Consider the following 26537-nt stretch of genomic DNA (forward strand, 5'->3'; position numbering starts at 1 on the left):
AACAGTAGAAAGTACATTTCATACTTAATTAACAAGACGGAGGTCCAGTCACATGTTCACAGGCTTTACAATAGGTTTTATTTGTATTGCATGTACAAATGTATTGTGCCAGTTGAATATTTTTTCTCTGTTGATCGGTTTTACTGGAAACTTTTCATAGATTCACGCAGGTTAATTCACAGAAAATGCAAGCAAAAGTACATACACCATGTTATTCAAGCCTTTGCCCATCAAATCAAAAGAAATCTTTATTTCGGGAAGACCAAAATGTCAGAAAGACAGTAATTATAACTCCGGAAACCCAGGCATTGGGAATTTTCCAGAAAAGTCTTCGACTTCCTTTCGGATTTCATTTATTTTCAGTTGGTACTTCTCATTTTGTGCCAGTTCCTCTTTAAACTCCTTCAGAGTTGCTCTAGGATTCATGTTTCTTTGGATCTCCAATGTCAACTCAATGCCTAAGAGCAGATACACAATCAATGTCTGATGTAGGTTAAAAATTTGTACCATATCCTATAATATTATATTATTGCTTGAAACAAAACTCACCCTGGTGAATAAACTCAGCCACTTTACGGAAATCGTCCTCCAATAATCCACGAGATGTAAGAGCGGGAGATCCTAAACGAAGGCCGCTTGGGAGCAAGGCACTTTTATCACCTTCAAATTGGAGTTTGGGAGAGGAAAAACTGATTAGATTGTTGTAGTAAAACTAGACAAAAATATGACAATCACTGTAAAAGAAGTATTAAAAGGATTAGTAACACTTTACAATAAGGTTCATTAGTCAACATTAGTTTATGTATGAACTAACATGAACCAACTATGAGCAATACATTTGTTAAAATATTTATTAATCTATAATGTTAGTTAATAAAAGTAAAGCTGTTCAGTGTTTGCATTAACTAATGTTAGCAAATACAACCTTTGATTTTAATAATGTACTAGTAAATGTTGAAATTCTTTAGCAGTATTGTTCTTAGTTCACGTTAAAGGGCACTTATTATGGAAAATTCGCTTTTACATGGTGTTTGAACATAAATGTCAATCTCAATAAATCATATGCACTGTCTGAGAACGATCTGTTCTAAGATTCAGCGCTTTGTGACGTAGAATTGAGCAAGAGGTTTGATTGACAGTGTGGTTGTGGCCTAGACCCCGCTCTCGGTGATCTGTACACCACCCTCCATTGTTTCAACGACAGCCGGTAATGTCTCCTAGAATCATAAGTGTTCTGTTGTGGGATGGGATGTAATAATGACATACATAGTAGTTTTCAGTAGTTTTTTTGTTTCCGACATCAGAGCCACTGAAAACACAGTGAATGTATTGTATTTTGGAAGTTTAAGTGGCGCCTTTCCTTCGTAAATAAGTTTATGTTTGAGCGAATCATTTTCTGAAAGACTGTTTTGTGAACGAGGGTCAATTCAAAGCAGGTCTTGCTTTAAAGTTAATCCTCAAGTGTGAATCGTCGTCTACTGTTTGCGATCCAACGACACCTCCAGTAACAGTAAGTGTATTTTATGATTTTTGAGCAAATAGTAATTTCAGTCGATGTCAGCCAAATTCAACAACAAATGTGTCTAAAGTTGTTGTCGCCGTAGGATGTCTGTATATAATTTAAACCTTGTTTGTATAGTGTGTAACCACACATTTATAAATATATTTAAAGATATTGTATTAAAAACTGCATATGTTCTTGTTCTGTAAGTTAGACATCTTCTCCCATTTGCCACAGAAGCACCTGTATGACAAGTAAACATGATGCAACAGGTCCCTGCATAAATGTAATTTCGCTTGTAAGTAGCAAACTTTATCACAGTATGTGTATGTAGTTTCAAAAAACTGCGCCAGCGCTAGTGTTTGTGAGTGTCTGTGTGTGTGTTGCACATCCATAATTGCACAGGGTACGCGATTACAACTCTATAAGTACATAAACGTATCAAAAAACCATACCGAGACATACTGGTCCATTCTCATTTGTGTTTATTTAGTCTCTTCGTCATCTGGGTCTAATCAGAGACTATTTATATATTCTGATTCAGACATGTACGGCTGAATGACATTCAAAACAGCGGGTGTCTCTCTCTCTCAGCCCTTCTGCTTACCGACTGCCATAGGTATCAAGTGACGCCCTCATCCAAAGGCAGGGCGAGGATATGCAGCTCATTTGCATTTAAGGTCGTATACATCAAAACAGCTCATTTTAAAACAGGCCCCAAAAATGACATTTTCAAATGGTTATAATAAATTAACTGTGGGGTATTTTGAGCTGAAATTTCACAAATACATTCTGGGGACTCCCGAGACCAATATTACATCTTGTAAAACGGGGCATAATAGGTGCCCTTTAACTAAGGTAGTAAACTAATGTTAACTAATAAACCTTTTTGCAACGTGTTACCAAAGTATTATAAATGGAGCATGTTTAAGGCACCTGGGCAGGTGTGCTTGTTGCAAGAAATGGCACAAGCCTCCAGCACTTCCACGGCTCTTCCTCCATCAGTTCCATTCGAACGTAAATCAACCAAGATGAGATGATTATCTGAGCCGCCTAAATTTAAAATGAAAGATAAAGGGAACACAGTTGCCAATTGATGTTCAATCAGCCAATGGTTTGATTTAGCTATAATTCATTATCTAAATCGCTAAGAAAGTTACCTGTAACAACTTTGTAGCCCTTTTCCATTAGGGTGGCTGTTAAAGCCTTGCAATTTGCCAGAACTTGCAATTGATAGTTCTTGAACTCTGGAGTCAGAGCCTGCTTCAAAGCAACAGCAACCCCTGCACAATACATAAAAAAATAACAAATAACACAAATCTGAAATCTGAAATCTGGGCACTTATTCATAAAGATTCAAAGAATCTCTTTATTTAGCTTAGGTTAAGAGCGTTTCGGGGACTTATCTGAGAGCAACTCTGAGTAAGGAAAAGACAAAAACTTTCATCTTAGTGAGGAGGCAGGGCTGACCCCGTTGCTATGTATGACACAATCCTTTGAAGGCTGTGATTGGTTGTCCAAGAATTTATTTTGTATTTACCATGTTGTTAATTTGATTGGCTTAGAATGATACAAATTGTTCCACTCTTTCCAATTACACTGATTGCTGGCATGTCTATTTAAGTGGTGGTTTTAATGTTGGTTTTAAGGTAACAAACATGGAATCAAAACTAAGGACGAGAAACCCCGACTGGAGAGAGAAACGGTGTTTACTGTTAGCCCAGTAAGTGGATGAACTACTATTATTATTATTATTATATTATTATTGTTTCTTTTACATGTTTGAAAAAAAAAAAAAACATAACAAAACACAAGGCCATCATTAAAGGAAAGTTCGGGCCGGGTGTCACTGCACAGGGCAAAAAGCAGTTGTGGGAGCTTATAGCGCCTATTTGAGCCTGCAAGGCATTCCTGCGCTGTGTCAGAGATGTTAGTGTGTCTCTAATAAGATCTGTCACAAACAAAAGATGATCCCTCCAAGATCAAATCAACAGCGTCTTATTAACTCAGTCATCCATTGTCTGCAAAACATTTCTTCTTCATCTCTGCTAAATAAAGTCCTCGTCCGTGCCCCTAACAATTTTGACTTTAAGACCACTTTACTAGGATTTTTTCTTTAATTTTAAGAGTAAACGGCCACATTTCTAAGAATTTTCTTAGAATTGTGTCACTAGGAGCTACTCTTTAAGATTTTTATATAAATACGGGCCCAGATTAAGAATGCTAAGTTTTAGAAATATTATTAATCAAAAATTATAAAATGTAATTATCAGGATCAATAAACAATTTAATTTATAATTAATAAATATTTACTGTTTAATTTGATCAAATCACATTTGGTAGAAAAAAACACAAATCAGATTAAGGATGGCAGGAATATTACTGTAAAGTCGTCATGAAATCAAAATTGACCTTACAGGGGTCATTGAAGTCTATAGTTTAAGGGACTGTTTCTTTGTTAAAGCCAGTTAGATTAAAAGTGAGAGAAAGAATGTATTATCTTGATGTTTTAAGAAGACTCTCCTGTTTATAGTTAGAGCCTGGCCAAATCTAACCTTGAAGAACCTGTGTGTCAGTGTGTGTGTTAGTCTTCTTGGTTACAGGTTAAGAAACAACTGCATTATTGGAGATCGACTGACTTGTTGTTCTAACATGTTGGAGCCCAGCAACCGAGATCTGCGACCTAGGTCACGACATGCCAAAATGTAGGGTCAGAGCGTCAGCCGCCTAATCGATGGAGATATGCTTCAGTCTATCTGTTTATGTGTGGAAAATGTGTGTTTATCTATTTCTTAGCCAGTCAGAAACTGCAACCTGAAGCAAGGACATAGCTTAAAACTTGGTTTAGGGTATAATTGCTGTGATCTCTGTAACTTTATGGGGCGGCCTACAAACTCCTTGTGAGTTTTGAAGCTGACTTCTGTTCTGCCTGATGAAACTGCAAACTATCTTCAGTAAAACTTTCTGATTTTTGTAATTCTGACTCTTGTCTTATTGACTGCACTTCTGACTGCGGGTCTTAATGAATCATATCTGGTCCTTGGGTCTTTAACTGTAAATCCGCTATATATACCTGAATGCATACTGATGAAAAAAATAAAGAAAAACTGCCTTTAGGACCCATGGGACAGTTCATAAAGGCCATCTAGATGCTAACAGGCCACCTAGTGGCAAGAGTCATGAAATGTCATGTTAGATTTTCTTTTCCACAGGAGGTCGGCAGAGACACACAATGTGATGTTTTAATGTAATGTGATGTAATGGAGAGTTATTTAGAATTTAAGTGAAAGAATTTGAAGAATTTTCTCATTTGTGTTAAAATTATTGATTAACTCTATTAATTTGGAGGTAAAAACAGTAAAAAAAAATAATAAGAAAAAAAAACAAATCTTTAAAAAAACTGCATTAAAAAAATTATAAAATGCTTTCTGAAAAAAAAGTATAATTTTAGAGCTTCGGGTCATTTTGATCCACGAGGGAAGGATTTGTTATAGGTAAGGAGAGGATGAGACTTGTGCGCTCTAGCATAAGATGACTGTATGTATAGTGTTCTCCACATCTGTATGGTTATTGAACTAAATTAAATGTAGGCAAGTTAATCATATGTCAATTAATAGATTACTGTAATCATAAACATCCCTAGTGCAAATGCAAACTTCTCTAACCTTTAAATAAAAGACATGGAGGGCGTCAGCTCTTACCTGCGATGGCATGGTTGTGAGGGCCACCCTGCAGTCCAGGAAATATAGCCTGGTTAATCAGACTCTCCAGGTTATACAGGGTCTCCTTTCCTGTCTTTGCATCAACACTACGAACTCCTGAAATTCAAGAGTGTATCATGATCAATGTTGGGGTTGTCACAGTGTGGTGTAGGCTGAGGAATAGGGATGGGAGACGCAACACGGAAAGCTTTTCGAGATCCCGAAGCGCAGATATTTGAAACACTGATCCGAGGCGTGATTCAAAACACCCATGTCACGTGACTACAGCTAAATGAAGCTCTGAAGTGTTTCACAAGTGTTTCGACCATGGTTTCAACAGGTGGCATGGTCCGCCGAATCAGCGTTTGATTGACAGGGTTGGGAACAGACCACTCAATCGCACATCTGTATAAAAGTGAAATCAATGCATCTTGACCTCATGGGTTTTAGTAAGAGGAGTCTGATTTTGAGATAGTGGATTTTTAGTGATATAGTGACATTTATAGTAGTGCGATGTGTTTAGTTATATTTAAGCTTAACCTACATTTAAATTTACACATGATAGGTTAGAGACAGAGTATACAGATGGTTGGATGGATGGATGGATGGATGGATGGATGAACTCACCCTTCCTAAAGAAAATGACTCCAGCTCGGCAGCCCCTCAGGGTCTTATGGGTCGTGGTGGTAACAACATCACTGTATTCAAACGGAGATGGAACGACTCCTGCCGCCACTAGACCACTGATGTGAGCCATGTCTGCCAGAAGATACGATCCATTCTCATCTGCGATCTTCCTCAGCCGACTGTAGTCCAGGTTACGGGAATAGCAGCTGGTTCCTTAACAATGATACACAGAAATGTTAAAGGGATACTCCACTTTTTTTTGGAAATAGGCTCATTTTACAACTTCCCCAGATTTAAACTGTTGAGTTTCACCGTTTTCAAATGCATTCAGACGATTTTCTGATATTTAGAAGAATATCAGTAACCAGACAGTTTCTGTTCCCATTGACATCCATAGTAGGAAAAAATATACAATGGAAGTCAATGAGACCAGAAACTGTCTGGTTTCAGACTATATGGCTGTTTTGTGCAACTTATATTGCCAGTCGGCCCCGTCCATTCTGACGGCCTGAAAGGCCAATTTGTCGGTGAAATTCACAGACGTGAACCAATCAGGCTTCAGTATTCAGAGAAAAGTGAGAGACAGTGAGAGAGAGAATATCTCTCATGAAATGCTCGTTCCCGTTATCTCAGGGGACCAAGTGACAGTAACAGGAGCGTTTTCAAGTAAGGTTAAAAAGACTATTTTTTTGTCCAACATCTAAAATTATGAATACTTTACATCCTATACTGTAGTTCAGAAATTCCTTAGATTCCAAAGAAATGAATTATGCTGACCTGCGATGATTAGTCTTGGGTGGAAGAGGCGAGCATTTTCCTCAAGTCTGTCATAATCAATATATCCAGTTTCTGGATTTACCTGGGGAAAAACACTTTACAATAAGGTCCCAATAGTTAATGTTAGTTAATGCATTAACTAAAATTAGAAATACAGTAAGAGTAACTGTTAGTTAATAAAAATACAACTGTGCATTGTTAGCTCTCTTCCATTAAACAATTTAACAGATACAACTTTTGATTTTAATAATGTCTTAGTAAATGTTGAACTTAACACTAAAGTGTTCACTACAGTGTTGATTATAATCTCAAGGTTACCTTATAGGGCATAGACTCAAAGTAAATAGATGTGGCCGAGATTTTCTTCTTGTCAGTCATGAGGCCATGGCTGAGATGGCCGCCATCAGAAGGATCAAGGCCCATGATCCGCCCATGAGGTTCCACTATGGCTGTGTATACAACAAAGTTCGCAGGTGACCCTGAGGAAAAAAAGAAACAATATTTCGAACAATGTGCGATTGAGTTAATGTTTCATTAACAGTGCTGGGAAGGTTACTTTGGAAATTTAATATGTTACAGATTACAAGCTACCCTATTGAAAATGTAAAAAAGGAGTAGGGGTGTGTTTTCAACTATTGTAAACGTCTGCTCTGCTCGTCCAGCACGAACTGCAGAGTGCAGCAGAAATCACAGTTCATTGATCGTGTAATGAGAGTAAGGCGAGGTGAATGACAAAATCATGGCTGATGATTTGTTGCACAACAGAGCGTAAATCGTCGCATGATGGTCGTACTATACACAGAGTATGCACAATCACAAATTAAAAGTGAAATTAAAACTCCTTGATGCGAGCAAATTATGCAACATTCAATAGCCTGTCTCCCAATAACAAATTTATCCTAGGCTGGGCTGTGTAGTTGTAACCACCTCTTAGCTCTGGTGTGGTGGCCTCAGTTTGCACTTAGAATAATGAGGGAGTACTTTTATTATGCTTGGAGTTATTGTTTGCACTTAATATTTATTTTTGTTATTTATACTTTTTATTTCTTTGTTAAATTTGTGGAAAAGAGTTCAATTAGGAGGTCACACAGAGCTTCAATCAGAAGTTCTGGACGCTCATGGACAGTAAGGTCTGAAGAGACTCATGTTTAATCATACAGTAGAGAAGCCAGTTTGTTTGTCTCCTTTAGTTGAGTTTGTGGCAAAACATTTTAGGTGTTTTCTTTCGATGTATATGATCATTCATACTCAGAAAGTAGAACTGAAATGACATTCATTACAAGATGATTATTAAGACAATTTTCCAGTCAAGAATTTTGTCATTGAGGATTTCTTAAAATGTCTCTTCTCTTCTCATGTATCGTTACACCCCTAATAAGTAGAGTAAGTAATTACTTTATTAAAGTAATGTAACTTATTACATTTGATTTCTTTTCTAAATTTCTAACGAATGTTTTCAACTGTTTTCAACTGCAAATTCAAACAAGAGAGCCTATCAAAAGCATCAGAATAGCATCACCTTACTAAACGGACTTTAAATGGCTGGAGCCATTGTACACATCAATAAGAGGCAGAGAAACAAATTAATATCATTTACCATATTGTAACTTTTTGGTAACCCCCTTAATAATTGTCAAGATTTTCATGAGTAACTGTTATTTTATTACAGTTCTTTTTAGTAACTGTAATGGATTACAATAACATTTATTTTGTAATTTAATTACATAAACCCGTTACATGTAACTAGATTCGGTAACACTTTACTTGAAGGGGTGTTCATAAGACTAACATGACATATGTTATGAATATGAAGGAAGTTTTATGTATGTTTGCGACAACTGTCATTCAGTGTCATTCGCTCAGTTATGACATTTTTAATGCAAATATGACATTGTTTGAGATGTCTCTTGACGAAAACCAATGATCATAACCTGTCAGTGTCTTTGTCATGACATTACTAAGACAACACAACCTGTCATAAACATGACATAGCAGATTAATTATCAAACTTAAGAAACCACCTAGCTTTATTGGTTAACATTACAATAAACTGTCAGGTGGTTGGTTTTGACATTGGCTGTCATGAAGCCATTATAACTCTTTAATGACAAATTCAATTAGTACCACTGTAGTTGAGGTCACGAAAAATATTCCAGACACAGTTATAACGGCCTCATGACAGCCAATGTCAAACTCAACCACATGACAGTTTAACTTAATTTAATGTCAAGTTGACAGGTTATGATGTGATGGTTTATGTCAAGGTGTCATAACAAAGACATCTTAAACAATGTCATTTTTGCATTCAGAATGTCATTATTGAGTGAAAGTCACTTAAACATGCATAAACCCTATTTCATATTCAAGACATATGTCATGGTTGTGAAGGTGTCATGTCAGTCTTATGCACACCCCTTCAAGTAAAGTGTTACCCTAGATTCTCCCCAACACTGTTCATATGTGACATCATCTCTTCCAGCAGCAACAGTCCAGTGACAGAAACAAGCCTACCAGAGTACGGTTGAACATTCACTCCCCATTTATCCGGATCGAGGCCGTAGACCTTCAGAGCTCTTGCCTGACACAAACTCTCCAATTCATCAACATGCTCTGTGCCTTCATAGTATCTTTAAACAACATTAAACAACATTTTAGCCCATTTTCAATATGTAAGCGCAAAGGGTAAGTGCAAAGTGTAAATTACATAATGTTAATCTTATTGTCATCACAACAACAGAAAAATTGTAATTAAACAGTACATGAAATGTCATTGCACAATAGTCACCTCCGACCAGGATACTTAGAGTACTTGTTGTTCATGCAGGAACTAAGAGCCTCCAAAACAGCTCGACTAATGAAGTTCTCAGAGGCAATGAGCTCTAATCCATACGTCTGCCACCGCTTCTCTTTCTTTATTATGTGAAATACCTAGTGCAAACAGAAATTTCAAGAGTTTACACTTACAAAAAATAAGAAGGAAATAAACATATGCGTATTTGGAGTGCTGTCCGAGGAGAGGGTTCTGATCTTGGACTTTGGACCGAACCCAGAGTAAGTGAGTAAGTAACCAGGCAAGTGTGAAGAGATGGGGTGGTAGTGGGATGCGAAAACCATCGAGGAACACAGGTGAGTCAGCTATGTATATATATATATATATCAGGGATGGGCAACTTCGGTCCTGGAGGGCCACTGTCCAACAGAGTTTAGCTTCAACCCTAATCAAACACACCTGAACAAGCTAATCAAGGTCTTTAGGATTACTAGAAAGTTACAGGCAGGTGATTCTTTCAGAAGTGGGGTTTGGAGGTATGGGCATCTGTGTTGATGAAAACCGAGAAAATTGTGATTTGAGGAAGAGTGTTGGGAGGGAGAAACTCCAGGGCCGAAGATGAAAGCCGAGGCAGCCTTATGCTTGGGACGGTCCCTGGGGTTTGGGTAGCAACAGGGAAGGAAAAGGAAGGCTGGGGTGGAAAATATACCGAATGGGCCTGCAACTCTAGCAGAGGAAGCCTCACGCTAGGGAGAGGACATTCGTTGGTAGGGGCGGATGATTCCGTAGGGGGTGCGGTGGTGTGTGACTGAGCAAAGGGAGGAAGAGAGTGGGTCCCGGTCCAGGCTCTCTTACCCCTTTTCCACCAAAGCATTTTGAGAGCCGGTTCGGAGCCGGTGCCTGCGCGCGAACCAGTTCTTTGTGTTTCGACAGCCAAAGAACCGGTTCTCAGCTGGGAAAACTGGTTCCAAAGCGGCACCAACTCTTTGCTGGACTAGAACCGTTCTTTTATCACGTCATGCTTACGCTGGGGCCTGGGGCAGGTTTAGATGTGTTCAAAACATCTTTTCTGACCATCGCAAAGCCAGGAGAAAAATTTGCAGAAACACAATGCAAGTCCGCCTTTGTGATTGTTATACTTGTTTTTTTTTTTTTAAAAAACATTATAAGCAAAGAAGAAAACAGTCACAATATAGAACAAGTTATTTTTAATTGAGTCAAGCACAGATGTGCTACAGCTGTCAGTCACAGGACAGATCCTAGTCTAGGAGACACACTTTACAATATAACTCATGGTACACTGCTTTCAAAATAATATAGTCTTGAGGTTGTTTGTATAAATAGTGTTACGTTCATATGTGTTTTCTATTGCTGGTGTAAAAGGTGTAGTGTGCTTGTCTCTGTATTCTCTCTGTTTGTGGTTCCCCATTGCTCCTCAGAAAAAAATATCGTTTCTTTTCGGCCAAGTGCCTCCATATATATAGATATAGATATATAAATCATACACTTACCTCGGGATCATTTGTGCTGAGAGGCTCCAGCATCATCTTGTTATGAGATTCCCATGTGTTATATGTATGGCCGTTGAGCTGAGCCATAGTTGATTTTCAGGAAAAAAATGTTACTGTTAAATGTGAGAAAACTCCCATATGCAAAACAAACTTTATACAGAGGGTTACATCATTTATAATAGAAGCATTAATGTACTTGTGTTTGAGTGCTTAGACTTAACAGGGTATTCTTGGTTCAAATGCACAGTTTAATTATTGATCTATAACTACTGAGTCTTGCTTAGACTGATATCTGCAGTGTAGACAATCTGCGTTGTCATTAACTGAAGTAAAACTAAAATTACAAAAAAAAATGAAATAAGTTAAATAGCAATATTTAAAACAAACAAAATTGAAATTATTAAAAATAAATGCTAATTCAGAATATGAATAAATACAAAACGGTTAGTTCCGGACCTTGATTTTGATCGGTCAATAGCCGTGCTTTATTCATGATAAAACACGGCTGTGACCGCTTCACCCAACGGTTATCTATCACTGCGCAAAAGCAAAACTGCAGATCCTGTGTTGTTTTTATTTGATCTTTCATGCATATTACACATTGGAACGTTGTTACTGTTTACGGTCAGGGGCTATTTTTTTTTTATAGCGGAAGGAAGACTTTTAGTGATTTTACTTCATGGAAGTTGTACTAATACATTTTTTTTTTACTTTAATATTTTTATTGTGTGGTAACCGTTTTATAAAAGCAATAAGGTACTCGAGGCAATTATATTCATATTTATTCCAAGGTTATTTTCGTAAACGAAAACTGAAACTATGACTACCCAGCCAACATTTGTATGTGGGGCCCATATGGGTATGAAATGGGCTGAAAAATGGGCCCCATGTAGGATTGTCCGCGGGTTACATAATGGCCCCATGTTAATTGCCCAGATAAATTTCATGTTGGATTGCACTTGGTACTACGCCGGACCCAAGTGGGCAACATGCACAAGACCCATCTCGGTCCCAGCTTTAACCCAGCCGATATTTATATGTGGGGCCCATGTGGGTTTGAAATGGGCTGAAAAATGGGCTTTGATTGGGTTTGTCCGCGGGTTACATAATGGCCCCATGTTAATTGCCCAGATGAATTTCATGTAGGATTGCACTTGGTACTAGGCCGGACCCAAGTGGGCAACATGCACAAGACCCATCTCGGTCCCAGCTTTAACCCAGCCGATATTTATATGTGGGGCCCATGTGGGTTTGAAATGGGCTGAAAAATGGGCTTTGATTGGGATTGTCCGCGGGTTACATAATGGCCCCATGTTAATTGCCCAGATGAATTTCATGTTGGATTGCACTTGGTACTAGGCCGGACCCAAGTGGGCAACATGCACTAGACCCATCTCGGTCCCAGCTTTAACCCAGCCGATATTTATATGTGGGGCCCATGTGGGTTTGAAATGGGCTGAAAAATGGGCTTTGATTGGGATTGTCCGCGGGTTACATAATGGCCCCATGTTAATTGCCCAGATGAATTTCATGTAGGATTGCACTTGGTACTAGGCCGGACCCAAGTGGGCAACATGCACAAGACCCATCTCGGTCCCAGCTTTAACCCAGCCGATATTTATATGTGGGGCCCATGTGGGTTTGAAATGGGCTGAAAAATGGGCTTTGATTGGGATTGTCCGCGGGTTACATAATGGCCCCATGTTAATTGCCCAGATGAATTTCATGTAGGATTGCACTTGGTACTAGGCCGGACCCAAGTGGGCAACATGCACAAGACCCATCTCGGTCCCAGCTTTAACCCAGCCGATATTTATATGTGGGGCCCATGTGGGTTTGAAATGGGCTAAAAAATGGGCTTTGATTGGGATTGTCCACGGGTTACATAATGGCCCTATGTAAATTGCCCAGATGAATTTTATGTAGGATTACACTTGGTACTAGGCCGGACCCAAGTGGGCAACATGCACAAGACCCATCTCGGGCCCAGCTTTAACCCAGCCGACATTTGTATGTGGGTCCCATGTGGCTTTGAAATGAAAAGTGGGCTCTGTATGGGATTGTCCGTGGGTTCCATAATGGTGCCATGTAAATCGCCCAGGTGGGTTTCATGTAGGATCGCACTTATAAACAGGTGGGCCCCAACTGGGCCACATGCACAAGACCTATCTTGGTCCCAGCTTTAGTTTTTTGTGGGTACTACAAGGTTACTATATGGGCTGAAATATGGGCTTTAAGTGGGTTTGTCCATAGGTTCCATGCTGGCCCCAGCAACTTCCAGCAAAAGCTGGAATTCAGGATACAGGATTTCACAGGGCTTTAGGTGGGGCCCAACTAGGAATCATATGCATGTGGCCCAATTAGGGATCATCTGGGCTCCATCTAAATGAGTAGCAACACCACACAAACAAGTTTTAAAGCATTAGAGCACACAGTGATATTGAAATATTTTCAATTTTATTAAAATTACTCATCATCATATTATGCTATATTCTGAAATTCCAGGGACAATATTTAAAGAAGCAGATTTATGTCAGATTAAAGAGTATCTATTTAATACCTATTTGTTAAAATGCATATTTTGAACCTGTATTTGACCCAGTCTTTACTGAACATTTGAACAGGATATAAATTGGTGACAGTTAGAAGAAGCAGCAACTATACAGTACATTTATCAGTACAGCTTACACTGCAGACAGTCATTTGCGCATCTAGACACTCTCCTCCTCCATCTCTTGTCCTGGACTATTTTGAGAGTTCCCTCTCAGTTCCTTGCCAGTTGATCTGTGTTGTCTTCTTAAGAGCCTCTGCAAAACATTTTTTTTTATTATTTTTTTTTTTTTTAGGGATTTTGATTTTAGAAAAATCATGTTACTTACACGTCACAATACCTTATGACAGAATAACAATTTCTACTCAGGATAAAAAAAAACAGCAAAAAAATTATATAGGAATGGTGACGGTTTTGGAATGTCACTGGAAGGGCATTTAGGAAATCAATAAAAAACAGTTTATAAAGTATGCATAATAAGTATAATGATTTATGATTACTTTTAAAGTAAAATTAGGAGTGCTCCGATCAATCGGCCAGATATTAGGGTTAGGTTAACTAAGTAAGTAAGTAAAAGTTTATTTATATAGCACCTTTCACAGGTACAAGGCAACAAAGTGCCTTACAACAAAAACATTAATATCATAAAATACACACAATAAAAGCATAGACAGTACATGACCATATCATGTAACACAGGTACCTAATTAAAAGCCTGAACAAATAAATAAGACTTTAGTCTGCATTTGAAGGCATCAACAGAGTCAAAAGAGCGCATATACAGTGGGAGGGGGTTATTAAACGCCTTCTGAAGCAAAGCCATGAGTTTGTGTAAGAAAAATATTCGGTAACGCTTTAGATTACAGCCCGGAATGTACTATGTAATTAAGAGGAATTTACAGTGTAACTTTCTGCAATTATAGTGTACCTATAAAGGACTTGCATGTAAGTATATGGGTAAAGTTTTGGGAATAATGGGGTAACAACCAGGAGAATTAAAAATATATATTAATACTGTAAGTATTATAGAAATAGGGGTTACTTATTCTACTATTATGATACAACAGTCTTACATTTGGGAGCAATTTAGCGAGTACATACACTGCAAACCTTTTTGTAAAAATTGTGTATCAATACTGTATAGGCTTTTTTTAAAGGACAGGGTACATGTATAGGCATTTATACAATTCTTTAATATTTTTAAAAAAAATTATAGCAAAAGTGCAGATGTTTAAGTTTTGGCTAACATGTTTCAAGGCAAGAAAAGCTTAGACTATTGCATTTTTTTTAAATACTGGAACATATATTTTGTTTGATGTGGTTACAGGGTAAGTGGTGCTTGTATAATAAATAAAGGTTTCCAAGTCAGTGATATAAAACTGTGTATGTATTTTTATTGTACTTACCCTGTAACTACATGGAACAAGGGGGTAACAAGCACCACCACATGAAACAAGTGTATCTTTCCCCAATATTTAAGCAAAAGTTGCAATAGTTTTTGTTTCAGTGCACTTATGTAAAAAAGATGACTTTATAAATGCATATGTACCCTGTAATTTTTTTTAAAAGCCTGTAATTTTAGAGTAGGTATTGGTTCACCTTTATTTCAAAAAGGTACGCAGTGTACAATTTTCTGGTGAAATTGCTCCCAAATGTAAGATTGTTATCACAATAGTAGGATAAACACCCTTTAGTCCTTTAATACTTACAGTATAAATAATTGTTTAATTCTCCTGGTTGTTACCTCCTTATTCCCCAAACTTAATATATTGTTCCTTTATACTTATATTGTAAGTATGTTATAGGTACACTATAATTACCAAAGGTTACGCTGTTAAATCGCTTTAATTACGCAGTACTTTCCAGGCTGTAATCTAAAGCATTATCAAATATTCATATTTAAAACTTTATTAAATAAAATAACCAGCTTCCGGCCAAGCGAACATACAGATTGCACTTAAGTGTAAAGTGCAACTTATGTGGTTTTAAGTTGATATTTACTCTACACCATTATGCACTACGCTACTTCTGACGTCACAAATTGACCTATGGCTAAGCCATTCAGTCAAACACGATGACCAGTGCGCACCTAACCTAATACACTCGGACATTCTCTGCTTCCACGTCCATTGAAATGCATTGCAGTTAGTCAGTTTTCATTGGTTTTTTTTGTCATTTTAAGTTTAAAATGGTCAAACGGTGTGCATGGGGTACATACAACTCCGACACTACTGGTGTCGACTGGGCGACGGTGTGTATTTCTTTACCCTTTCCCAAGCCAATTCTCAACAGAGATAAGTGTCTGCTCTGGATTAAGTTATGCGATTAAGTCATGCGCCGCGGTAGACCACAACAACAACTAAAGTTAGCCTTCTAGTTGCTTTGTACATCATGTCACTTAGCTTAATTAGCGTATCTGTAAATAACCGAGATAACAAATGTTAACAATGTTGTGCTGAATGATTCATGTAAAAACTGTAGCACCAAACGGTGATGGCAACGATATGCGGTATATCACGTTTACATTGTGACCTGTAAATTACATTTTTGCCTGGAGCTGAAGCTTTTCATCGACCTTCTCAACAATAAAATTATTAATATAACCCTCCAATGCATAGTTAAGGCCCTTAAGGTGACTTTGAGATGATATATAATATTTTTGTCTCCAAAAATCACCAATTGCCTCCTGTAAAATGTCTGCCATAGCGCCTGTCCCCGAATGTTGACTGTTTGTCCAAGTGAGTGGAGGGGGCGTGGCTTAGCCACAGGTCAATTGCATAAGTTTGCAAGTAGGCTGCTTATGGCCATTTAGTTGGAAGCTAGTTGTTTTACTTTAAAAAGTTTAAATATGGATATTTTTCAAACAAAATTTTTGCTTCAGAAGGCCTTTATTAACCCCCTTGGAGCCGTGTGGAGTTTATGATGGATGGATGCACTTTTTTGAGCTTTTTTAAACTAATAGTTGCAATCCACTGCCATTACGAAACTTGGAAGCGTCTAAAATTCTGATTGTATTTGTCTGAAAGAAGAACGTGGGCTAATATACACCAAAGGATGGCTTGAGGGTGTGTAAATCATGGGCTAAATACTCTAATTAAATTATGTAAAATCTAATTTTGAAAAATTTATTAAATTAAGTACAATCAAAACACCTCAACAAGGTTAATAAATCCATACCGGAAGTGACAGTACAATGTAGTAGATAAAGAGCAATCCTCCACCAAATTGCCAGTACTCATCTGGATCCTTGGTCAATCTGGGATGGGGTGGGGTGATGCGTCCTTAACAATATTAAAACAAAACGTATCAATATCGTACCAACATTTGCCATTATAAAACATTCAGAGAACATGAAAAATAGCCCAATAGCTCCCCGGTCTCCACTGTGTGTGTTTAATACTCACTGCTGTGTGTGTGTGTGCACTTGAATGGATGAAATGAAGAGCACAAATTCCGAGTTTGGGGACACATGTCACATCACATTAATTAAAGCTTTAAAAAAAGAATTTGCTACTCCAAAATCAAACAAACCATCAAACAATTTTACCTGTAGCCACATTTATCCTGTTATGACACGTCTGAGGGTCTTTCCCTTGATGTTCTTCCGTGAACTAAATAAAGGGCTCATGATGGTGACATGTTCTCCTTTCTTTGTCACTTTAGAGGAAGAAAGACATAAAGATAATTAGTTACTCAGATTTGTCACTGGTAGAGGATATGACTTTTGATGATGAGTATAATACTTTTGACAACATAATATATTAATCCCAATGTAAGGTTTAGAAGCAATGGTTAAAACTGACTTACATAATGAAGTTGATAATCATGCCGTGGTGGATTTGTCTCTGTTGGGTGCCTGCTCTCCCCCCAAAAATCTTCTTCCAGTGCTTGATATATAAAAATAATAAAAAAATAAACAAATCATTATCATTAGCAGTTATCAGTTTTTTAAGAGGTGATGTCAAAATATTTAGAAACGGGCATCTACTAAAATATAAGAGATTTAACGTTATACCAATAACATTTCTCAACTCTTCTGTAGATTCCAGTGTTTCAGAGAGTAAATGACCGTTTTATCAGTCAAATCATATTTATATAGCGCTTTTCACAATATATCAGTCACTTTACTCATTTGGATTCTACTTCCCTAGTAAATAAATAAATAACTTCTACCAGAATATATTAGAACACATTTCATACTAATTATACTTCAATTTCATTAACATAATGACACATCACCTAAAAAGACTTTATTACACAATGAACATTTTATATATATATACATATATATATATATATATATATATATATATATATTACGACAAAAAAATAAAGTAATAACGTTACCACTATTAAGTGTACCAAAAGTATATTTGCAATAGTTCCACTTTAGCACAATCAAATACACTTACTCAGAAGCACTAACGTTGCTTTCAGATAAATATGGTTAGCTACCCGTTATAAACGTTACAAACACAACTGCAGGTAACTTAGTAGCCTACGTCCGTTATTCGTTTATAAAACTCTCGTATGTAACGTTAACGTTAAGTTACACAGAACATTTCTGGGTAGTTAATGAACTCCATTCACATACGTTTTGTTTATCTGCATATTCAACCATGAACTATAACACTCTCATCCACTTATTTGAATGTAATACCTAAACGTTTATATTAGTGGATCTCAGTTTTTCTAAAATGATAGTGGAGACAGAAAAATGTTCTCTTACCTGATCGCCAATATTGCAGGATCTCACGCATCCAGTCTGAGCGTCTTCTGTGTGTTCACATCTTCTGTTCTCCTTCGTTTAGGCTACATGTCACATCGCAAATTAGTTCAAAATAATAATTGAAAGACCGAGTAATCTTGCTGAGCAGCCGTCGTCATCAACTCAAATGTATTTGATTTTTCAAACTTGACCAGTAAAAAGGCGCGCACAGTTGTCATTGGCCAGTTACATAGATGACAGTCAGATTAACCAATCATGATCAAACAAGCTGAAACAACCGAAGTTACGACGTCACTCTGTAGGCCAAAACGCAGAAGTGAATTTGCATTTTAGCATTACAGTTCCCTCGCTCTAAAGCCTATGGGTTTTTTGAATGGGTTTTTGCTAAATCTCCTGAAATAAGGTCTCTGGTGAACAGAGCCTCACGTATTTTCACGTTTTGATCTATGACATAGAACACACAATTATAACCTGCGTGTGTTTTTTTTTAAAACTTTATTGTGTCTGATTGTGTTTTTTAAAATCTTTATATATGCTTCAAAATGTATATAAATTTTGGATTAACTTGTAAAGATTATCTTGCTAGACAGAACGTGTAAGGGTCACAACCCTCTGTTAAACACAGATCTTATTTTTTGCGATTTTCCAAAAGTCTATGGGGAAAATGCATTGCTTTTTTACCGAGGGAACCCATGCGCCGCTAGCTTCCGGGTTGTCCTACAAAGTGACGTCATCACTTCGGCACTCTATTGTTTCAGTGGTAATGATTAAAAAAAAAAAAAAAAAAAGTGGTAATGATTTTTTTTTTTAAGAAATCCGTGTTTAATTTAATTTGTAGGCTATATTATTTGATTACTGTTTTTATGAAAGTGTGTGAATAAAAATGTAATCCTGCAAGCTAAACTTTAGGCACACACACAAAATTGTAAACCCCAAACAAAATCGCACAAAGCAAAAAAAGTTTATTCTGCACTTGTTGAGATTGAAATTATATCCATTATTTTTATTATTGTTAATAATATACTGATTCTATTTCAACACAAATTTATATTTTTGAAGTGGTGTTTTGATCAAAATATCATAAAATGCTACAATAATAATTAGAAATTAATAATTAGAAATAATAATAATTTAAATGTTATGGATTTCTTGAAGACATGACATTGATTCAACAAACAGATAAAAAATTCAACTGTTTAGCATTAAAATGTTACATTGTGTACATTGTGTGCATTCTGTACTCGCTGCAAATGTGATTTTTGAATTTAGTTTTGATTTTCCCTTCAAACACTGCATGTTGCATTCTAACTTTTTTTACTTGGGCTATTTCATCATCTGGACTGAGTCTCTTTCAATAATCAAAACCCTAACCCTAACCCCAATATTTAAAATCTCTAGAATTACATTGTCACTAACTGACTGACCAGAAAACTCTTGAGTATTTACATTGAATAAGGGCATTTGGCTGATGCTAGGGGTTTGATTTATTCTAGCCATCTCAAGTCATTAGAATATTTTGATAGATAAGTAGCTTCTGTAACCCGTTCTTCATATTGTACAGTGACCATTTTCGGGATATTTTGAACCATTTGTATAACTATATTGAGATAAGCATATTGCAGTAACTCAGAAGTTTGCAGTAACAAAATTAAACCACTAAAAGTTGACACTTTGAGTTTGAATATTTAGTGTCAATGATTAGGGTTGGAACTAATATCTGCTGAACGCCAAAACAGGACTGGATTTGAAGAGCCGTGGCCTATACTGTATCCACATACCAGTACTATTGCAACAGTATTGGGACACCCATCCAAGTTATTGAATGGGGGTGTTTCAATCACTTCCATGGCCACAGTTGTATAAAATCAAGCACCTAGGTATGCAGGTGCTTCTACAAACATGTAAAAACATAGGTTGCTTTCAGGAGCTCAGTGAATTCAAGCGTGGTACCATGATAGGTTTCCACCTGTGGAATAAGTCCATTTGAGAAATTTCCTCACTACTAAATATGGTCAACTGTTAGTGGTATTTTAACAAGGATTATACTGTAAATCATAAATATACTGTATATAAATGTTTTAATGATTGCACAGATATGTTTTTTTACAAGTGTATAGTTTATGAAGTCATTTACAGATGCACAATTTATATTTATTCCATAGTTCATTATATTCACAATTATACTTGTATATATTTCCGCATTAAGGATCCATATAGAGATTACTTATGTGGAAACTACTTTGGGCCCATGTAGGCAGCCTTTATGAGACTGTTTGTGTTTGCCCATATCTGACCCATGCGGTTTATCAAAATGGGCCCCATATATTTTTCACATTCAGAACCCATATAGAGATTACTTATGTGGAAACTACTTTGGGCCCATGTAGGCAGCCTTTATGAGACTGTTTGTGTTTGCCCATATCTGACCCATGCGGTTTATCAAAATGGGCCCCATATATTTTTCCCATTCAGAACCCAAATAGAGATTACCTATGAGGGAACTACCTTGGGCCCATGTAGGCAGCCTTTATGAGACTGTTTGTGTTTGCCCATGTCTGACCCATGCGGTTTATCAAAATGGGCCCCATATATTTTTCCCATTCAGAACCCATATAGAGATTACCTATGAGGGAACTACCTTGGGCCCATGTAGGCAGCCTTTATGAGACTGTTTGTGTTTGCCCATGTCTGACCCATGCGGTTTATCAAAATGGGCCCCATATATTTTTCACATTCAGAACCCATATAGAGATTACTTATGTGGAAACTACTTTGGGCCCATGTAGGCAGCCTAAATGGGACTGTTTGTGTTTGCCCATATCTGACCCATGCGGTTTATCAAAGTGGGCCCCATATGTTTTTCCCATTCAGAACCCAAATAGAGATTACCTATGAGGGAACTACCTTGGGCCCATGTAGGCAGCCTTTATGGGAATGTTTGTGTTTGCCCATGTCTGACCCATGCGGTTTATCAAAACGGGCCCCATATATTTTTCACATTCAGAACCCATATAGAGATTACTTATGTGGAAACTACTTTGGGCCCATGTAGGCAGCCTAAATGGGACTGTTTGTGTTTGCCCATATCTGACCCATGCGGTTTATCAAAGTGGGCCCCATATGTTTTTCCCATTCAGAACCCAAATAGAGATTACCTATGAGGGAACTACCTTGGGCCCATGTAGGCAGCCTAAATGGGACTGTTTGTGTTTGCCCATGTCTGACCCATGCGGTTTATCAAAATGGGCCCCATATATTTTTCACATTCAGAACCCTTATAGAGATTACTTATGAGGGAACTACCTTGTGGGCCCATGTAGGCAGCCTATATGGGACTGCTTGTGTTTGCCCATATCTGACCCATGCGGTTTATCAAAATGGGCCCCATATATTTTTTACATTCAGAACCCATATAGAGATTACTTATGAGGGAACTACCTTGAGCCCATGTAGGCAGCCTATATGGGACTGTTTGTGTCTGCCCATGTCTGACCCATGCGGTTTATCAAAATGGGCCCCATATATTTTTTACATTCAGAACCCATATAGAGATTACTTATGAGGGAACTACCTTGTGGGCCCATGTAGGCAGCCTATATGGGACTGCTTGTGTTTGCCCATATCTGACCCATGCGGTTTATCAAAATGGGCCCCATATATTTTTTACATTCAGAACCCATATAGAGATTACTTATGAGGGAACTACCTTGAGCCCATGTAGGCAGCCTATATGGGACTGTTTGTGTTTGCCCATATCTGACCCATGCGGTTTATCAAAATGGGCCCCATATATTTTTCACATTCAGAACCCATATAGAGATTACTTATGAGGGAACTACTTTGGGCCCATGTAGGCAGCCTATATGGGACTGCTTGTGTTTGCCCATATCTGACCCATGCGGTTTATCAAAATGGGCCCCATATATTTTTTACATTCAGAACCCATATAGAGATTACTTATGAGGGAACTACCTTGAGCCCATGTAGGCAGCCTATATGGGACTGCTTGTGTTTGCCCATATCTGACCCATGCGGTTTATCAAAATGGGCCCCATATATTTTTCACATTCAGAACCCATATAGAGATTACTTATGAGGGAACTACCTTGGGCCCATGTAGGCAGCCTATATGGGACTGTTTGTGTTTGCCCATGTCTGACCCATGCAGTTTATCAAAGTGGGCCCCACATGTTTTTCCCATTCAGAACCCATATAGAGATTACTTATGAGGGAACTACCTTGGGCCCATGTAGGCAGCCTATATGGGACTGTTTGTGTTTGCCCATATCTGACCCATGCGATTTATCAAAATGGGCCCCATATATTTTTCACATTCAGAACCCATATAGAGATTACCTATGAGGGAACTACCTTGGGCCCATGTAGGCAGCCTATATGGGACTGCTTGTGTTTGCCCATATCTGACCCATGCGGTTTATCAAAATGGGCCCCATATATTTTTCACATTCAGAACCCTTATAGAGATTACTTATGAGGGAACTACCTTGTGGGCCCATGTAGGCAGCCTATATGGGACTGCTTGTGTTTGCCCATATCTGACCCATGCGGTTTATCAAAATGGGCCCCATATATTTTTTACATTCAGAACCCATATAGAGATTACTTATGAGGGAACTACCTTGAGCCCATGTAGGCAGCCTATATGGGACTGTTTGTGTCTGCCCATGTCTGACCCATGCGGTTTATCAAAATGGGCCCCATATATTTTTTACATTCAGAACCCATATAGAGATTACTTATGAGGGAACTACCTTGTGGGCCCATGTAGGCAGCCTATATGGGACTGCTTGTGTTTGCCCATATCTGACCCATGCGGTTTATCAAAATGGGCCCCATATATTTTTTACATTCAGAACCCATATAGAGATTACTTATGAGGGAACTACCTTGAGCCCATGTAGGCAGCCTATATGGGACTGTTTGTGTTTGCCCATATCTGACCCATGCGGTTTATCAAAATGGGCCCCATATATTTTTCACATTCAGAACCCATATAGAGATTACTTATGAGGGAACTACTTTGGGCCCATGTAGGCAGCCTATATGGGACTGCTTGTGTTTGCCCATATCTGACCCATGCGGTTTATCAAAATGGGCCCCATATATTTTTTACATTCAGAACCCATATAGAGATTACTTATGAGGGAACTACCTTGAGCCCATGTAGGCAGCCTATATGGGACTGCTTGTGTTTGCCCATATCTGACCCATGCGGTTTATCAAAATGGGCCCCATATATTTTTCACATTCAGAACCCATATAGAGATTACTTATGAGGGAACTACCTTGGGCCCATGTAGGCAGCCTATATGGGACTGTTTGTGTTTGCCCATGTCTGACCCATGCAGTTTATCAAAGTGGGCCCCACATGTTTTTCCCATTCAGAACCCATATAGAGATTACTTATGAGGGAACTACCTTGGGCCCATGTAGGCAGCCTATATGGGACTGTTTGTGTTTGCCCATATCTGACCCATGCGATTTATCAAAATGGGCCCCATATATTTTTCACATTCAGAACCCATATAGAGATTACCTATGAGGGAACTACCTTGGGCCCATGTAGGCAGCCTATATGGGACTGCTTGTGTTTGCCCATATCTGACCCATGCGGTTTATCAAAATGGGCCCCATATATTTTTCACATTCAGAACCCATATAGAGATTACCTATGAGGGAACTACCTTGGGCCCATGTAGGCAGCCTATATGGGACTGCTTGTGTTTGCCCATATCTGACCCATGCGGTTTATCAAAATGGGCCCCATATATTTTTCACATTCAGAACCCATATAGAGATTACTTATGAGGGAACTACTTTGGGCCCATGTAGGCAGCCTATATGGAACTGCTTGTGTTTGCCCATATCTGACCCATGCGGTTTATCAAAATGGGCCCCATATATTTTTCACATTCAGAACCCATATAGAGATTACTTATGAGGGAACTACCTTGGGCCCATGTAGGCAGCCTATATGGGACTGCTTGTGTTTGCCCATATCTGACCCATGCGGTTTATCAAAATGGGCCCCATATATTTTTCACATTCAGAACCCATATAGAGATTAGCTATGAGGGAACTACCTTGGGCCCATGTAGGCAGCCTATATGGGACTGCTTGTGTTTGCCCATATCTGACCCATGCGGTTTATCAAAATGGGCCCCATATATTTTTCACATTCAGAACCCATATAGAGATTACTTATGAGGGAACTACCTTGTGCCCATGTAGGCAGCCTATATGGGACTGTTTGTGTTTGCCCATGTCTGACCCATGCAGTTTATCAAAGTGGGCCCCATATGTTTTTCCCATTCAGAACCCATATAGAGATTGCCTACGAGGGAACTACCTTGGGCCCATGTAGGCAGCCTAAATGGGACTGTTTGTGTTTGCCCATGTCTGACCCATGCGGTTTATCAAAGTGGGCCCCATATGTTTTTCCCATTCAGAACCCATATAGAGATTACCTATGAGGGAACTACCTTGGGCCCATGTAGGCAGCCTAAATGGGACTGTTTGTGTTTGCCCATGTCTGACCCATGCGGTTTATCAAAGTGGGCCCCATATGTTTTTCCCATTCAGAACCCATATAGAGATTACCTATGAGGGAACTACCTTGGGCCTATATAGGTTGCTTATATGGGATTGATTGTGTTTGCACATGTCTGTCCGATATAGTTTGGCCATGTGGGTCCCATATGTATTGCCCCATTCAAAACCCATATAGAGATTACCAACGTGGGTGCCACATTGGGCTCATGTAGGCAGCCTATATAGGACTGATTGTGTTTGCCCATGTCTGACCCATATGGGTTATGAAAGTGGACCCCATATATTTTTCCCATTCATAACCCATATAGAGATTATCTATGTGGGTACTACCTTGGGCCCACGCAGGCAGCCTATATGGGACTGGTTGTATTTGCCAATGTCTCACCCATTTGATAAACCCAAATGGGCCCCATTTGTGTTCCCCATTTTGAGCCCATGCCCTCATTTCCCATTAGTGACCAAACTAGGACCCACATAGGGAGCCCACTTATTTTTGCCCATGTGGGACCGACGTAGCTGACCCAAGTGGGCCCCAGAAAAGATGCCCATTTTGGGACCATACCCACTTGGTACCCACGTAGCCCAAGCATAAACCATGTGGGGCCCACATATACATGTTGGCTGGGTAAGGCTAAGTTTAAAATGTTTACTGTTGGTCAAAAAAACATTTTTGTAAACTGTAATAAATTAGAAATTTATTAAATTAGAAATGAAAAGCTAAAAGTAAACGAAACCAATAATTATCTATTAATTACGTAAAAAAAAGCATGTAAAAAGACTGTAAAAAAAAAGATGGACGACGCCCCTTCGCTCTCTTCCATTGGTGAGAAGTGAAGCCGCTGTGGTGAAGTGTTGGGTCTCAGCTAAGGATCCCATTAGTATGCCAGTAGTATGCCTGATCTAAATATGTTCAGAGAAGAAAGTCTGCGAAATTTTAAAATATTACTGTTATTGTGTCACAAAATGTAGTTTTAAGAGTTTTTTTTAGTCGAAAATGTAATTTTTTCAAGCTCAAATTTGTGACTTATTTATAAAGATAGCGCCTATTTAAAAATTTTATCTGATGGTTTCGGAGTTGTGAGATCCAAGCGATCACAAGGCACTCGGCGCTCATCTAACCCGCCTGGCACAGTGTTAACTCGACTAGTGCTTCTGACGTTTGCTGCGGGCTTTGTCGTCTAGTGGTTAAACTGGCAGGCTCAAACTGAGCTTTTTGACTTTCTATCTATGGGCTTCTCCCTTGACTTTATGCCTCCATGTCCACCCGATTGCCTCATAGACAATAAAAGATTGCCTACGAGCTTCTCTTTCTGTCTATACGGTCATTTCTGAGTGGTTATGATGTAATCGTTAGCCTATTTTTTACAAAAACTGCTTTTACTGGGGCCATAATATTGGATACAAAGTAATAGAGCCTTTTATACATTGTCGTGTTGGAGTCTTTGAATGCCTCAGATGTAAAGTTTTTCGCTGTCGAAGTACGCCAAAATGAATGGAAGTCAATGGAACACTAACAGCAGGTAATGGTCTGCTACAATGGCGGACCCCAAGCGAAGCTTCAGTTTCCAGCTGATGGATTACCCCCTTGGTCCCGAAATGGTGCTGACATCTTGGGACTTGAGTCTGTGCAGTAGCGATCTCAGGACCAGACCTGTGCAGTAGTGAGCAGGAAGTCAAGCCAATTTTGATGTCTGTTGATTGCAGTATGGCAAGAGGCTTGTTAAAATAAAGTAAATACACTCTCCTCAGCCCTCCGAAGATCCTGAAAAAAAAGTCAGTTGGTGATTCAGTGACTAC

The 26537-nt window shown here is 38.5% G+C and overlaps 1 protein-coding gene and 1 long non-coding RNA gene across 4 annotated transcripts in view; both read right to left on the minus strand.

Annotated features, from left to right (window-relative positions):
* Positions 1–55: 55 nt before the first annotated feature.
* The window catches only part of LOC120490231 (serine hydroxymethyltransferase, cytosolic), a 32377-nt gene continuing 5895 nt past the window's right edge, over positions 56–26537 (minus strand). The window contains exons 2-13 of one of the 3 annotated variants that reach the window (XM_039687665.2): positions 26322–26502; positions 10888–10965; positions 9392–9534; positions 9118–9233; positions 6925–7085; positions 6607–6688; positions 5830–6042; positions 5203–5319; positions 2662–2784; positions 2438–2554; positions 550–660; positions 56–458 (exon numbers count right to left, since the gene is read on the minus strand). In XM_039687665.2, the coding sequence (XP_039543599.2) occupies positions 286–458; positions 550–660; positions 2438–2554; positions 2662–2784; positions 5203–5319; positions 5830–6042; positions 6607–6688; positions 6925–7085; positions 9118–9233; positions 9392–9534; positions 10888–10965; positions 26322–26502 (1615 nt within the window). In that variant the 3' untranslated portion in view covers positions 56–285. Of the gene's footprint in view, positions 459–549; positions 661–2437; positions 2555–2661; positions 2785–5202; positions 5320–5829; positions 6043–6606; positions 6689–6924; positions 7086–9117; positions 9234–9391; positions 9535–10887; positions 10966–26164; positions 26503–26537 lie in introns of those variants that run through there. The other 2 variants (XM_039687664.2, XM_039687666.2) reach the window with 2 other exon arrangements.
* LOC120475699 (uncharacterized) lies at positions 13326–18353 on the minus strand. Its single transcript, XR_005621987.2, has 5 exons — positions 18168–18353; positions 17246–17325; positions 16986–17095; positions 16616–16719; positions 13326–13694 (listed from the first exon to the last, which is right to left on the minus strand). It is a non-coding gene; the product is annotated as an uncharacterized LOC120475699 (long non-coding RNA).

Source organism: Pimephales promelas, chromosome 3 (assembly GCF_988280905.1).
Source record: "Pimephales promelas chromosome 3, fPimPro1.hap1.1, whole genome shotgun sequence".
Lineage (NCBI taxonomy): Eukaryota > Metazoa > Chordata > Actinopteri > Cypriniformes > Leuciscidae > Pimephales > Pimephales promelas.